Source organism: Gymnoscopelus braueri (assembly GCF_963280865.1).
Source record: "Gymnoscopelus braueri genome assembly, chromosome: 8".
Classification (NCBI taxonomy): domain Eukaryota; kingdom Metazoa; phylum Chordata; class Actinopteri; order Myctophiformes; family Myctophidae; genus Gymnoscopelus; species Gymnoscopelus braueri.
Window position 1 is genome coordinate 41,459,280 of NC_137609.1, and position 16,946 is coordinate 41,476,225.

The following is a 16,946-nucleotide window of genomic DNA, read 5'->3' on the forward strand; positions in this document are numbered from 1 at the left end:
CACCCCCACCCTGACAAGCACTTGGAATTGTAGGAGTTGAGGCATTTCATTTAGCTTGATTCAGTTGCACAGATACATATTGTGAAAATAGCCGATCTACAAGCTCACAACGCCTCGCAAAAAAACACCTCAAAACCTTAACCTGGCCTCATGGTGTCATTATGTACACACCTGTCCTGCATATGATGCTAATGTTTCTAAAAAACATGTACACACCTGCATTGATGCTACTGTTCCAAACATCATGGATATACCTACTAATACATATACGCTATCTGTATGTACTGTATGCATATATCTTGATTTGTTTAACCCGTTTCTATCCTGTGTCCTTTTTTCATTCACTCTCTGTCCTTACTCAGGGAATACACAAAATGATGGAGCATGAATGGAAAAAAAAATTCACCTCCAATTCTTTACCTGTACACCTGTGCTGTGACAATATTCTGAAGATACACTAAATAGACACATCTAAACTATATCCCCTCACGTCTCCATGTATTGTGTTGTTGTCGTTTGTCCACACAGAGCACCTTCAAGTTCAAGTCGGAGAGTGACATCCACCTGGCGGAGCACCACAAGCAGGTGCTGTACGACAGCAAGCTGGCGTCGTCCATCTCCTTCACCTACAACGCCAAGGCCACCGACGCCCAGCTGTGTCTGGAGTCCTCGCCGCGGGAAAACCCCTCCATCTTCGTCCACTCCCCCCACGCGCTCATGCTGCAGGTCAGACACGCGGTCACGTGGTCACAGCAGATATATACCGATGGGAAATCCTCAGTTTTCATTTAAACCATTAAGACTTGAAGCTGATTCTACAAAATGTCTTCTAAATCCTAACAGTATTCAGAAAAAAAGTATGTTTCTATATCAGTGGTGCTCAAACTTTTTCATGTCAAGGACCACCAAAATGATATGTATTTGGCCGCCGACCCCCATCTCAAAATATTTTGTTCCAGGGACCCCCAGAAGCAAAGATTTGAGTTAAAATGTTAACTATATATATTCAAAGTTTGCACATATTTTCACGATTTTTCAAAAATAGCAGATCTACAAGCTCGTAGTGCGGCACTCGGTGCCGCGCTATGAGCTTGTATATCTGCTATTTTTGAATAGCCAAAAGTGTAAAATAATGCTTTTTAGCTCAAATCAAAAAGTTACACAGATGCGTTCCAGGTCTTAATGGGTTAACTCTGAGGGTGTACAAGTGATGATCCATTTGGTTCCACTTGTACATTCTCAGAGTTACAGGTCCATTTGGATCCATTCGTACACTCCCTGAGTTAGATTAACACTATAAGACCTTAAGTAATACCTTACATTGATCCCGCAAAGGGAAATTCAGTCACCCAGTAAGGATGTCTTTAAGTTGTCAGTCGCCACGACTGATTGCAGTCATTTGGATTCCATAAAAGCCAGAATGTCTTCTATGGAAGCATGCTGTTGCAGCCAAAATAGCCGATCTACGAGCTCTCACTGAGGGCTTGGAGACACTAGGCTACTTTCGGTTATTATTTTAAGATAACAGCATTTGAAGTGGTCAAATTAGCAACAATAATTATTATTGTGAACATAATTATTATGTTCAGAGCCATCTTCCATAAAACCCTGTTGGTCTCAGATAATTCATAAAAGCAATCTGTGATTTCTTCACTTGGTTGGCAGTATGTAGAACAATTACATATTGTGTATTAGGACTTGGCCATAAAACGCTTTTCAGTCATGAGATTTAATTTAGCTTTAATCCATGTTAATACCGTGCTGAACTGCTTGTTTCCCAGCAATTAGTCTACTGAGTGAGCTGAGCGACCTTCGTTTGCCTCCTTATGCGTCTTCATAGCTGGCTCTAAATACCATCTAAATATATAAAATCCCCAGTTTTTATTTAACCCATTAAGACCGGGAAAAGCATCTGTCATTTTAGATTTTAGCCATTATTAAATACTTTGGCTATTCAACAAAGATTGCAGATTGCAGTAGATCTGCAATTTTTGGAAAAATCGTAAAAAGTTGTGCAAATCTTTGAATATAAGTATTTTTTAAAGCGAACATTTGTAACTCAAATCGCTTCTGGGGATTCTACAGATGTCTTCGCGCCACATTTCGAGCTTGTGGACGCTGTAGTGTGATCAAGTAGGGCGTTAATTACTTAATTTACGAGAAAACACAAAAAGTATGGAGATAAGAGGTTTTTGCCCGACAGCAACGATATATAAACCGTTTTCTGTATGGGGATTATGATGGAGTTAACCTATGTTTGGCAGAGGTTGAACGGGAGCATGGCATCAAAGCTTTAGCAGCATAGACATGAGATGTGACGATAAATAATAATGAATGTTTTATTTTAGCGGCATGAACAGCTGGATGCATTATTAATCAAACAACAATGGACGGTGCTGCATCCAGCATCTCCATCTGTCATCTGATGAGCACCACATGCACACACACACACACACACACACACACACACACACACACACACACACACACACACACACACTAGTCTCACGTAGCTAGACACAACTATTCCACAATCTCTGAATGCTGTAGTATAGAGTCTGGAACGACACCACCATTGAAAGACCGAGAAAAGGAATCTGTCAGTCATAAAAACTAAGCTATGATGACTAAAACTAAGACTAAATATACTGACAATTTATCAACAAATAAAAACTAGACTAAAATGTTAGGGAGGGAACTAGTGGAGAAGAGATCCAGTACAACTAAAAGAGTTATCATGGGTGCGCACGGGTGTCACAGACCGAAAATAGTTGGTCTACAAGCTCACAACGCGTCGCAGCGCGACGCGTTGTGAGCTTGTAGATCGGCTATTTTCGGCTGCCATCATGGTCCGCCAAAAATACATTTCTTTTTTTGATCAAATAAAATCTTGTGATATTTAGTCGACTAAAACTAGACTAAAAGTAAAACATTTCAGATAACTAAAATATGACTAAAACTAAACAGATTTTTATTCAAAAGACTATGACTAAAACTAAATACAAATTTGCTGTCAAAATCAACACTGGTGTGTGTGTGTGTTTGTTTCTCCCCAGGATGTGAAGGCCATCGTCACCCACTCCATTCACAGTGCCATCCACTCCATAGGAGGAATCCAGGTCCTGTTTCCTCTCTTCTCCCAGCTGGACTACAGGCAACTCAATGACAGCTCTGTGGACACCACCGTCTGGTGAGCTCAACCACTGGACCACATGGACACACCGACCAGAGAGAGAGAGAGAGAGAGAGAGAGAGAGAGAGAGAGAGAGAGAGAGAGAGAGAGAGAGAGAGGAAATAAAAGAGACAGACAGAGAAAGGGAGACAAAGAGACAGACAGAGAAAGGGAGACAAAGAGAGAGAGAGAGAGAGAGAGGCGTCATTTCACACAATTGGCTATTTTCTGAATTTTTTAAAATGTTGAAAGAAAAGGTGGAGAAAATCTGCATAAAATAACAGAATTTTGAGTGTTTTTAGTGTGAACGCTAGGGGCTGGCCATCCCCTGAGTCCACAAATGTTCCTCTGGAGAGGGGGGTGAGAGGGAAAGAGAGAGAGAATTTACAATTTAGGCATTTAGCAGATAAACAAGTGATATTGGAAGTGATGACACAAAGAAATGAGCAGGCAAGAGCAACATTTGCAGCATAGCGGCACGGTAAACACCTGAGTTTTGATGCTGCGTTCACACTGGCAGCGACAAAGATACAGTCGACCATTCATTTTCATGGAAACCAGCGACATGAAGCCACAACAAAGATACATCCGACGTTTGTAGCCACTACAAAAAGCTGCAAATAAGTTGAGCTGGTTTGAACTTCACTTAAAGAGGTGGTGCCATGGTTTTGCACTTTTTCTGTTTTTCATGTGTCTATGAGGTTGATAGAACTTCATTAAGCCCCCTGGTGGTGTTTTTATGGTGTTTTATGTCTTCTCTGACTATTTTGAGTTTCTACCTTGAGGCTGAAACCTTGAGGGTCAAACGTGCCAATAGAAAAACAGCCCTTTAGTGACATAGTAAAAATATACCCTCCCCCTCATTATCATAACACAACAGGTGTGGGCATGAGGAGGAGGAGGGACTAGGACAGGTGGGTGGTGCTAAGGTGGTGGAGGAGGTGCTAAGGTGAGAACCAGGTATAATGAACTGGAGGCGTGTCCACATAAAAACATAATTTTAACACTTTTTGTACACTTTTTGGAAAAAAAACTTCCTCCTAGTATAACCATAATACCTGATGATTATGTTTTAGGGGGGGGAATCACTGAAAATCACAGCACCCTGTCTTTAAGAACCTGCAAAGCGACAGATACGCCGCATAGCTTTGTATATTTCATATATGCCAGTGTGAACGCAGCATGAGAGAGAGAGAGAGAGAGAGAGGAGGAAGAAAGAGAAGGAGGACAGAAGAGCTGAAAAAGAGAGGATGAGTGATGGAGAGATAAAAGATGAGTGGAGAGAAGCTGTAGATATCAAATGTGAGTGTTACCGTATTTGTCTTGTAAAGAAGTGTGTGTGTGTGTGTGTGTGTGTGTGTGTGTGTGTGTGTGTGTGTGTGTGCGTGTGTGTGTGTGTGTGCTCGTTGCAGTGCTACCCTGCTGGCGTTCCTAGTGGAGCTGTTGAAGAGCTCAGTGGCCATGCAGGAACAGATGCTCGGAGGGAAGGGATTCCTGGTTATTGGGTACCTGCTGGAGAAGGTCAGTGTACTGTGTGTGTCATATCAGAATCACAATCATCCTGATTATTATTATAATTATGAGACATTAGTCGAGAAGTGACTAATAGGGTTGCGTTCGGAAATATGCTCTGAGAGCGCTGTGTGCTCCCGGGTCGTTCATGTATCGTTGCTTTCGGGGCAGAAACCTCTTATCTCCATATTTTAACTTTTTGTGTTTTTTTTTGTAAATTAACGCTCCTACTTGATCATACTACAGCCTCACGCAAAAGCATCAAAAGTAGCAGATCTGCAAGATCTGCGTGTTGTGAGCTTGTAGATCTGCTACTTTTGCTATTTTTGAATTTGAATCCTGAAAAGTAACCGTTTTGGACATATGAGGTTTCCACCCGACAGAGACGATGTTCAGTACAGTCGGGTGCGATGGCGTTTGAACATTCAGTGCGCTGATCCCCAAATGCACTGACCGACCCTCTGCTCTGAAGCAGGGCTGTCCAGTGCGTTCACTCTGATGAAAACTCTGATGAAAACAACAATGGTGGAAGAATTACGATAGCTACTACAAGACTATTGATTGATTGAATACAGTATGTTTTTAGACAGAAATGCAAAACAGCACGAGTACAGTCAAACACCAATTGGAGTCCTTTGTATTCAATTCATCAACATGTAAAAACAACACAAAAATTCAATATCATCACAAATATAAAACACTACACTGTACAGAGTAGAGTGGGGGGGGGGGGGGGTAAAGAGGGGGGGGGGGTGATTGCCTGTCTAAGGGAGAAGTGATAATTAGCTCCCCCTTTGGCCTCCTGAAAGGCCTGTTTGATCCACGAGGCTAAATGCATGCTAAACGAGGCAAGACGAGTGCTAATGCCAGTCATTTGTTGCCAGTAAACAGTTTATTATCTGACATCCAGCGCGTTTTTGATTGATTGAATACTTTATTAGTCAGAAATGTAAACGGCACGTGGTACACTAAGACATTAAGGCTAAAAGGATGACACAATTGTGGTCCTATGTATTTAATTCATCAACATAGCATAACAAATTAACACAATATAATACGCATCCTTTAATGGATGGCGTCAGGGCATTCGACATTTTGGTGGCAGAGTAGTAGAATGAGAAATTTCCCCATGTTGGTTCTAAAAAGAACAACGTTAGGCAGGTATAGGAAGCAGTGAGGGACAATACAGACGGCAGCCAGGCAAGATTTGTTGTTTTTTAGCTGTTCGTAAATCAGCCAAACTCCCTGAGCGCACTGTGACGGCACCGCCAGTGCACTCACATTCTCGGTGCATATATATATACTGTGTATCCGAGCGCACTCAAGATGAGACACGTGCGTGTCAACAGGTGATGTAACAGATGTCTTTGCATCACTCGTTGGCTGTTTAGATAGATGATGTTATTGTTTACTTGTTGACAGATGCTGTTATTTATATAGATGCTAGCTACGTTGTTTACCAGTTCACATACAGCACGGCAGATATTGTTTACTTGTTCACAGATGCTAGTAGTATGTTATCGTCTCTGTCAGGTGGAAACATGTCTGAAACTGTTACTGTTCAGGATTCAAATTCAAAAGTATCAAAAGTAGCAGATCGACAAGCTCAAAACCACGTTTAAAACCACACTCAAAACCCACCTTTTCACACTCGCATTCCCTACATAAATCCCAACCCCGCTTTGTTTACCTTTCTTATCTTTGAACTAGTTTCTCCTAATAAAGTTGTTTCTGTAAAGCTAGTTTGTGTACCTAGAAAAGCGCTATATAAATCATACGTATTATTATTATTAAAACACGTTGCTTCGCGCCGTGTTTCACACTGCATTTTACACTTCGTTTCGAGCTTGCAGATCTGTATACTTTTGATACTATTGTGTGACGTTGTTTAGATAGATGCTAGTAGCTATGTTGTTTACTTGTTCACAGATGCTGAAGCTTTCTTTAGGCTTAAGTTTTATGTCTCTCAGGATGGAGAGAGATAATTGCAACAATGTCCGAACTACAATAAACAGATGTCAGCGCATCTAGTGTACTTCTACATGCCTTTCTCTATCTTAGTGTTGACATCCTTAAGTCCGAGATCAGTTGCTTACGTATACTTAGTTGCGTGTGTGTGTGTTTTTTTTTCAGTCTTCACGGGTCCACATCACCAGAGCGGTCCTGGAACAGTTCCTGTCCTTCGCCAAGTACCTGGATGGTCTGCCACACGGCGCGCCGCTGCTCAAACAGCTCTGTGACCACGTGCTCTTCAACGCTGCCATCTGGATACACACCCCGGCCAAGGTCTGTGTGTGTGTCTGTGTGTACCGTGTGTGTGTGTGTGTGTATGTTGGTATCAAGGGTTTCTGTGTTATTGTTTGTGTGCGTGTGTGTGTGTGTCAAGGCTTTTTGATTGTGTGTGTGTGTGTGTGTGTGTGTGTGTGTGTGTGTGTGTGTGTGTGTGTGTGTGTGTGTGTGTGTGTGTGTGTGTGTGTGTGTGTGTGTGTGTGTGTGTGTGTGTGTGTGCGTGCGTGCGTGCGTGCGTGCGTGCGTGCGTGCGTGCGTGCGTGCGTGCGTGCGTGCGTGCGTGCGTTTTTCTCTGCTGTAAATGAGGAAAAAAAGAGACCGAAAAAACTGGGTGTCTCGCTCTCTGTCCGTCGTGATCTGACAGCCTTCTGTGCGTTTGTATCAAGCTGTGTGAGTCTGTGCACTGTGTGTGTGTTCTCATTTGCGTGTGTGCTAAGCTATAAATAACAACCAGCGGATGGAGGGATGTAACGGAATGCTAATGACATGAAACAGGATGTTGAACGACAGTCACAGTGCAATTAAAAGACATTCACATGGTGACACATACAGCGTTTAAGATGTTCTTCTTACCCAGAGAGGTGATTTAGTGTGACTTATTAGAGACAGACACAGGTAGGGTTTTAGCATCCTTACGTGTCACGTTGACAGGCTGTTGGAGAATGTGTTGGCGTGCACATTATTATCCTACGTTGTACATTCACAGTCACAGATGTCTGGCGATGCAGGTTTATTATCCGCTGTTTCAACGTGCTCGAGAATTAAACAGATTTTCCGCTAATCTTTGTCTCTCCTGCTAGCTAGCGATGTGAGGTGTTCACAACAGGTGCTGAGCCCATGCAGTGCCGACTGCTTTTTCTCGAATCCTCGTGACTATTAAGCAGTGGTGTAAAGTAACTAAGTACATGTACTCAAGTACTGTACTTAAGTACAATTTCGAGGTATTTTTTACTTTACTTGAGTATTTCCAATTTTCAGTACTTTTACTTCTACTCACTTTGCAATTATCATTATGATGTATGTTTTATTATTATAAAACATACATTAACCACCCTATTTTATACATAGGCTATTTGAAAATAGCCGATCTACAAGCTCACAACGTGTCGCATCGCGGCGCGCTGTGAGCTTGTAGATCTGCTATTTTCCAACAGTTTTGTACTTTTACTTTTGGTAGGCTACTTTAAGTACATTTCGATACCAATACTTTTGTACTTTTACTCAAGTAATTTTTGAATTCCGGACTTTTACTTGTAACTTGGAGTATTTCTATATTGCAGTACTGATACTTTTACTTAAGTAAAATATTTAAGTCAAATATCTGAGTACTTCTACCACCACTGGCCATTCCCATGTTTGTCGGCTGGAGACAAGGTGCTACAGGTGGCCAAGGAAAACGGGAACGGGAGGACATAAGCTGTCTTTTTCCCGACAGGAGAGCTATAGCTATAGTGCTTGCCAACGTGTCGTCACCACACGGGGCGTGGCATAGTAGCTGCAGACATACTGGTGGGGGGCAATGTTAAGTCAACCTGTTTATACCCCACAAAGCTGTCCGCCGCTACCAAATGACACTTGTTGACACCCCCTTCAGGATTTTTGGCACGCACTATTGAGACAATTAAAGAATCAGGATCAGCTTTATTTGTCACAGGTGTAAAAAGTTGGTAAAACTATTTTTTCCCCGTGCGCACTCATTTTGTAGTATAGACCGCCGAAGTCTGACGTCATTTACACATCCTTTGTTTGTCTACCTGGTTCGCAGTTTTCCACCCCCGTTCTGAATCCCATAGACGTATTTAATATCGCGTCAAATAAGAACTGTGTTCCAAAAATAAACAAATGACCCCGGCGGGTTGACTCTTATGGATATGAAGCATCAACTGACGGTGAGAAAACGCTAATGTTACTTCCGCCGAATTAGTTACATTTTCGCCAGAAACAGACTGTATCAAATATAAGTGACTGACTATCATAAACGATAAAGAACCTCCTCCCTGACAATAACGCCGACACGCGGTGTTTATTTTTGGACCACAATTCTTATATGAGACGATTCTAAGATGACCCAATGTTATTCTCCATAGAGAAATTACTTCCGCAAACCTGGGGATGAACGAGTCACGTCAGGACTTCGGTGCTCTATTCCGTGAGAAGATAGAGGTATAGAGTATGAAGAGCAGAAGAGAAACAGAAACGGTGCAATGTACCAATTTAGGCATTTTAGCAGACGCTCTTTATATCCAGAGGGACTTACACAAGTGCGAGATCAGAGAAAGCAGAGTAAACATGAACGCTGGTGAACAAACAAACACGGGAGGAACAAGCTGCCATTATATCCTGCAATGCGTACGTACAGAATCTCCACACGGAAAGGACAAGAGAATGGTTCGGAAAGGCAGCACAGATTGCACGTTTCTAAATAGAGTGCCGTGGGACTGGATATTGAAAACATGATGACATACGTGTGAAACCAGTGGTGTAAAGTAACTAAGTATATTTACTCAAGTACTGTACAATTTTGAGGTACTTTTACTTTACTGGAGTATTTCCAATTGTCTATACTTTTACTTCTACTCCACTAAATCTCAGAAGCAAATATTGTACTTTTACTCCACTACAATTATTTGAAAACTCTAGTTACTAGTTACTTTGCAGGTATACATCATTATAAATTATTATAAAACGTACATTAACCACTTTAGCCCTATTTTATACCTAGGCTATTTTCACACATTTAGTACTTTTACTTTTGGTACTTTAAGTACATTTTGATGCCAATACTTTTGTACTTTAACTCAAGTAAATTAAAAATTCTGGACTTTTACTTGTAACAGAGTGTTTCTATATTGCAGCATTGGTACTTTTACTTAAGTAAATAATTTGAGTATACTTTTTCCACCACTGTGTGAAACCATGGAAGTATAAGGTCACTCTCATGATGATGGGTTTGGGCAGGATTCAAAGGCAGCGACGCAGAGGCAGAGATGTTTCTGTAAGCTGCTAAATAGAGAACCATGGGACTCCATATTGGAAACGTGATGATGTATGTGTGAATCTATGGAATTAAAAAGGTCACTCATATGATGGGGTTGGTATAGGAGCTGAAATGGCTGCGTTGCCACTAGTTAACCACTTACGCACTTTTTTTAAATACTTTGTCGGTGTTGCGTGAATTATTAATTTAGTTTAGTACTATTATGTGCATTTAACATGGGCCTTTGGATGTCTTATAATTAAATGTAATAATGTCTGTGTGTATAATAAAAAGGAATAACAAAAATACATATAACATTAGATTCTTCCTCATGGAATCGGTACGCTTATGTGATCTCCTTCAGGCAGGGCCCCTGCTGCACTGCTTCACTAGTTACAGTGCATCTTTTTTTGTGTGGAAAATATGGTGCTTATAATTTCCTCCAATAATAAGCCCTGGATTAGCACATCACTTAAACATGGCCCTTAATCAGAAGCAGTTGTCTCATTATGAGGAAGATAATAAGGCAACATTTACGTGTTAAAAGAGCGGTTAAGATAGCTACAGGTGTAAAAGTAGAGCAGGAAGGTGAGCTGAATAAAGGGTGTTTAACCCATTAAGATCTGAGGCGGCTTCTTACAAAATATATCAGTGGTGCTCAAACCTTTTCATGTCAAGGACCCCCAACATTATATGTATTTGGCCGCGGACCTCCATCTCAAAATCCATCAAAAAATATGTTGTTCCTGGGACCCCCAGAAGCAAAGTTATGAGTTAAAAATGTTTGGAAAAAAATATATATTTATATATATTCAAAGATTTGCAAAAGATTTCAAGATTTTTCTAAAATAACGGATCTACAAGCTCACAAAGTGACGCGCTGTGAGCTTGTATATCTGCTATTTTTTTGAATAGCCAAAGTATGAAATGACACAGATGCTTTCCCGGTTTTAACGGGTTAACAAGGAAAGGTTTGGAATGAAATAAATTCCATGCTTTAGGATGCAGAACAAAAGACAGAAGAGTATGTGTTACTGAGAAGTCTGATTACTGAATTGGCTGAAGGCTTATAACCAAATTCTACCGGAGTTTAGATAGCGCTTGACTTTAATGATGAGCTTTCTAGGTTTAGACAAGGTGGCTGGCTGCAGGCAAGGTGATTGTGTGTAAATCTCTTGGTCATTTCGTTGCAGTCGGGCAGAAACCTCATATCTCCATATTTTATGGAGTGTGTATGAGTGTTTTTTCGTAAATGAATGCCCTACTTGATCACACTACAGCGTCACACAAAAGCATCAAAAGTAACAGTTTTAGACATGAGGTTTCCAACCGACAGAGACGATATGCAGGGTTGCCAGATTTTGCGAGAGAAATAAGCAATCAGGTCTATGAAAACAAGCCCAAAAGAAGCAACTATAGGCCACATGAGCACTTAAACCTATATACATCGACTATTTTAAAATAGCCGATCTACAAGCTCGCAATGCATCACATTGCGACGTGTTATGAGCTTGTAGATCTGCTATTTAAAAATATTTGGAACATTTTAACAACTCAAATCTTGTGTGGGGGTCCCTGGCTGGCACAACATATTTTCAGATGGGGGTCCGCAGACAAATACATATTAATTTTGGGGTCTTTGACATGAAATAGTTTGAGAGCCACTGGTTTAAACGACATTAGGAAGCAATCCCAAATAAGCAACTACACTAATAGAAACAATCCCAAAAAATAGCAACCCGCAACTACTGCCAATATTTACAAACGACTTTACAGAAAAACAACCCAGAGTTACAGTACTTATAATGAGCACACTTACAGTAGTTTAAATGACCTACCTGAAGTATGTAATAAACTACATGTCCAGATGTATGCAGATGATGCCGTTGTACTTGCCCATGGTAAAAGCTATGCAGAGGTGTCAATAATCTTAACCTCAGCTCTGACAAGCATTCAAGACTGGCTTATAGATTCATGTCTGCTCTTGAATGCCAAAAAGACAGTCTGCATGGCCTTCTCCAAAAGACCAGTTGTGTTGGAGTCCTCAAATGTGTTTCTGGGTGGGGAGGAACTTGAACTTGTCCCTTGCTTCGACAATTTCAAAAAGTTCAAACAGGTTGGGGTCATATACAAGACCTTACATGGTCTGTGCCCGCCCCCCCTAAGGGAATTCATTAAAAGGAAGCCTGAAAGAGGAATCAGTACCAGAGCAACCACTCGAGGAGATTGTGAAGTGCCGCACCGGCAAACAACCTTCGGTCAAAATGTCCTCTCAGTACAGGGTTGTGTAGCATGGAATGGCCTTCCTCTACATATAAGGGATTGTGCTACATTTCCATCTTTTAAATTCATGTGAAAAGGTGGTTGCTTGAAAACCAAAGCTGCAACCATTTGTGATCATATTTTAGGTTTTTTTAGGCTATGTGATGTAATGTAATTGTATTTCACCGTTTGTCTGTTTTCTGATGTTATTGTTTTTCTGTTTTTCTGTTTTGTGTGAGGACTGCGGATGAAAATTAGCATCTTTGCTAAATCCGGTGTATTTACGTTCATGTGACGTTCATTAATATGCTCTGTCCTGTCTAAATAAACAAATAAAGTAAAGTAGCAACACTGGTCATGTGTGCCACATTGGGAGATTGTAGATCAGCTATTATTTTTGATGGAAGTATAATAGTATAAAAAAGGGCTGAACTGCACTGAGGCACCTGGTGAGAAAAAGGAACCATGAACCTTTTATTTATTTTCTCCTGCTTTTTATTGTATTCAACCGCGTGTTCTGTTCTCTCACACAGGCTTCTCATCTAACCATGAGATAATACATCAAATGCATAGAAATAGTAATCTATTTCTATCCAAGAACCTAAACAGTATAATATCAACAAATACAATCTGTACATGGAAACTATACAAACTATAGGATGCCAGGTCAGCAAATGAACCTGGCATCTGTCTACATGCTATCTAAATTACATTTTAACCTTTGCATAAGCCTGCAAGGTCGTCAAGGCTAGGGCGAGTGCTACAATAGTGTTGAAATAAAATAGAGAAGTTAAGCATGCTGATGGCTCAGTAATCGTGAGTCTTCTGCAGGGTGTGGAACAAGAAGATCAGTACCGGTCCTTGATTAATTTGTTAAACTACTTTATTAATCCCAGTAGGGGCAATTAGTTTGGAACAGCGTGCAACAGAGAAACACAGTAACACACAACAACAACAACATGCATACAGTACATACATACATACATACATACATACATACATACATACATACATACATACATACATACATACATACATACTGTACATACATACATACATACATACATACATACATACATACATACATACATACATACATACATACATACATACATACATACATACATACATACATACAGACATACATACTGTACATACATACAGACTGACTGAGTGACTGACTGAGTGACTGACAGACAGACAGACAGACAGACAGACAGACAGGCAGGCAGGCAGGCAGGCAGGCAGGCAGGCAGGCAGGCAGGCAGGCAGGCAGGCAGGCACCTGAGGTAAGACATAAAGGTGCGTGAGCATAGCAGCAGATATATACTGTACATGATATGTTAGTTAAGGTGCGAGAGAAAAGGGAAAAAAGGTTTTACATTAAGGTGCAAAGTGTCAGCGCGTGTCCGCCGCATAGTCCACAACATAAGGTATCTGACACTGATATAATTATTCCTTTATTTTTTTATCAGAAGCAGAGGCATGGATTTTCCTCCCCCATCCTCCCCATCAAATCCAACCCTGCTTTTGACAAAAGCTGTTCAGGCTGTGTCTCTCTTCTTCTTTTTTTCCAGCAGATAAAAGGAAAGCTCAGAGGGCTCTCAATAAAAGATTGATAAAAAATGGCTGAGGATGATGACGGGTGCCTGACAGAAAAATAATGCACTTTCCATAAGAAGGAGGTGAATTCTCTGATGCATCCCACTTCACACAACAATAAGCATCATATAGTGTTCAACATCACATTCTTTAACACATCGACTTAAATAACTGGTGTGACCGAAGTCTTTCATCCAAATAAATGGAGGCGTAAGACCAAATAAATGCTTATTGATTTTCGGAGGAGGCCCTGTTGTCTCTGCACTGTGTGATTAAGGGTGAGATACAAGTGTAGAAATAAAAGTATTTGGGCAAAGTCCTAGATGAGAAGCTTCAATTTAATACAAATGTAGATAGATGCTTTATTGTTGCTGTCGGCGGGAAACTCTCCATATTCTAACTTTTTGTGTTTTTTGTCAATTAATGCCCTACTTGATCATGCTACAGCGTCACACAAAAGCGTCAAAAGTAGCAGATCCACAAGCTCGAAACACGGCGCGAAGCTGTGTTTGAGCTTGTAGATCTGCTGTTTTTGCTATTTTTTAATATGAATCCTGACAAGTAAAGTTTTGGACATAATGAGGTTTCCACCCGACAGAGACGATACAAAAAAGTCAAATCAGCTGTTATTCATTTTCATCCACTTGAACCCTCGGGTCCCTATTCTGGGCATGGCTTGATAAGGTGAACATTCGGCAAAAACAGGGGAACATTCAGAGTTAAAGATTAACCCGTTAAGACCGGGAAAGCATCTGTGTAACCACTTTAACCATGATTTTAGGCTATGCTTTGGCTATTCAAAAATTGCAGATATACAAGCTCATAGATCTGCTATTTAAAAAAAAAACTTGATTATTTGTGCAAAAGCGAACATTTGTAACTCAAATCATTTCTTCTCAATATTTTGAGATGGGGGGTCTGCGGCCAAATACATATCATTTTGGGGGTCCTTCACATGAAAAAGTTTGAGAACCACTGTTAGCAACATACTGTACGTTTTTTCTGAAAACTGTTAGGATTTAGAAAACATGTAGAATCCCCAGAAGCAAAGATTTGAGTTAAAAATGTTCGCTTTAAAAAAACATATATATAAAGATTTGAGTTAAAAATTTTCGCTTTAAAAAACATATATTAAAAGATTTGAACACATTTTCAGATCTACAAACTCGTAGTGCGGCGCTATGAGCTTGTATATCTGCATATTTTTAATAGCCAAAGAAATCTAAAAATGCTTTCCCGGTCATGGATTTAAGGAGAGATGTTGAGAATGCGAGAAAAAGAGAGAGAGAGAGAGTAAAGGCTGTTTTCCATGCATGCTTGATAGGAGGACAACCTGGAGGGAGGTAAAACTGCAACAAACAGGATGATGTGAGATGAAAAACAGGAACGTGGCGATGACCTCCCAGAATCACTGACCTTTACAGAACATTCAGAGTACATGGCTAGCAGGGAAGGAACTGAACGCAACGGAACAGAAAACCCGGAGAAAAAGTGACATTTTGAAAAAGACTTCGGGATAGGAAAGTGGAAAAGAGTTAGGGAGTTCAGCAACTCTCTCTTTCTTTCTTTCTTTCTTTCATTCTCTCTCTCCCTGGCCCCCTCTTTCTCTCTCTCTCTCTCTCTCTCTCTCTCTCTCTCTCTCTCTCATTCTTTCTCTCTCTCCCCGTTCTCTCTTTCTCTCTGTAAACTTGATGCTAGCATTTTTGACTATCTTCCAGTATCTCTCTTTCTCTCTGTCTCTTTCTCTCTCTGTGAACATGATGCTAGCATCCTTGACCATTTCTTTCTCTTCCACTCTCTCTCTCTCTCTCTTGCTCCCTCTCTCTCATTCTTTCTCTCTTTCCCCCCCATTCTCTCTTTCTCTCTGTAAACAAGATGCTAGCACTTTTGACTATCTTCCAGTCTCTCTCTTTCTCTCTGTCTCTTTCTCTGTCTCTCTCTGTGAACATGATGCTAGCATCCTTGACCATTACTCTCTCTCTCTCTCATTCTCTCTCTCTCTCGCTCTTGCTCTCTCATTCTTTCTCTCTCTCCCCATTCTCTCTTTCGCTCTGTAACTTAGATGCTAGTATTTTTGACTGTACTCAAAACTCTATATACTCTCTCTCTCTCTCTCTCTCTCTCTCGGTGAAAAGCATCCTTGACCATGTCTCTCTCTCTCTCTCTCTCTCTCGCTCTCTCTCTCTCTCTCTCTCTCTCTCTCTCTCTCTCTCTCTCTCTCTCTCTCTCTCTGTGTAAACTTGATGCTAGCGGTTCTTGACCGTCCCCAGGGGGCCTGTCAGCTCTTACCTCCATTACTTTCAGCTTTCAGCTATTATTCCTGTCTCTCCGTAGCGTCTTCACCTCTGAACCCGTGCTGTGATTGGCTGCCGGGCAGCAGCGGTTATAGCGTCGGTGGGTCGCGCTGAGTTCAGGACGAGAGAAACACAGACTTTGCAAAACAACAGTTCCAGTAAAGAAATCTCTCTGGAGCTCAAAACTCTAGCTTAGAGCCATCTTTAATTCAATCTTTATGGGGAATTATCTATTATTCATTGGTTTTTGGTTAGGGTTGTTGTTTTCTCAGTTATTGTGTAGAATTGACTATGAAATGTTCACTTTTTTTGGCATATTATGTCGTCTCTGTCGGGTGGAAACCTCATACGTCCACTTTACTTTACGTAACTTTTCTGAATTCAAATTTAAAAATAGCAACAATTGCAAATCGAAAAGCTCAAAAGGTGTCACTTCGCGCCCTATTTCGAGCTTGTAGATCTGCTACTTTTGTGTGACGCTGTAGTATGATCAAATTAGTTTACGAAAAAACATAAAAAGTTTAAATATGGAGATAAGAGGTTTCTGTCTGACAGCAATTATATTGATATGATGTAGGTGCTACTGTAGGTGCTTGGAACCTACCCTATGGGAATATTAACTGGGCTTAGTTTGTCTAATATTGCACAATTTATCAGTGTAGTTAATGAGCTTTAGCTTTTCTCGAAAATCAGTGAGCTGAGAAGTTTGGCTTATTTCACCATAGCACTCTTTGTACTACCATACAGCAGGGGTCCTCAACAGGGGGTCCGGGACCCCTAGGGGGTCCTCAGAGTTACTACAGGGGGTCCTCCAAATCTTTGTGTTATAGGATTCAGG

General features: G+C 40.8%; 1 protein-coding gene across 1 annotated transcript in view; it reads left to right on the top strand.

The window, feature by feature from the left end:
* The window catches only part of LOC308089988 (neurobeachin-like), a gene marked incomplete at both ends in the record, with an annotated part of 234,794 nt that overhangs the window by 110,500 nt on the left and 107,348 nt on the right, over positions 1 to 16,946 (top strand). Inside the window, 4 exon segments of the mRNA XM_080434989.1 lie at positions 529 to 726; positions 3,057 to 3,190; positions 4,585 to 4,693; positions 6,818 to 6,970. Coding sequence (XP_080291115.1) covers positions 529 to 726; positions 3,057 to 3,190; positions 4,585 to 4,693; positions 6,818 to 6,970 — 594 coding nt within the window.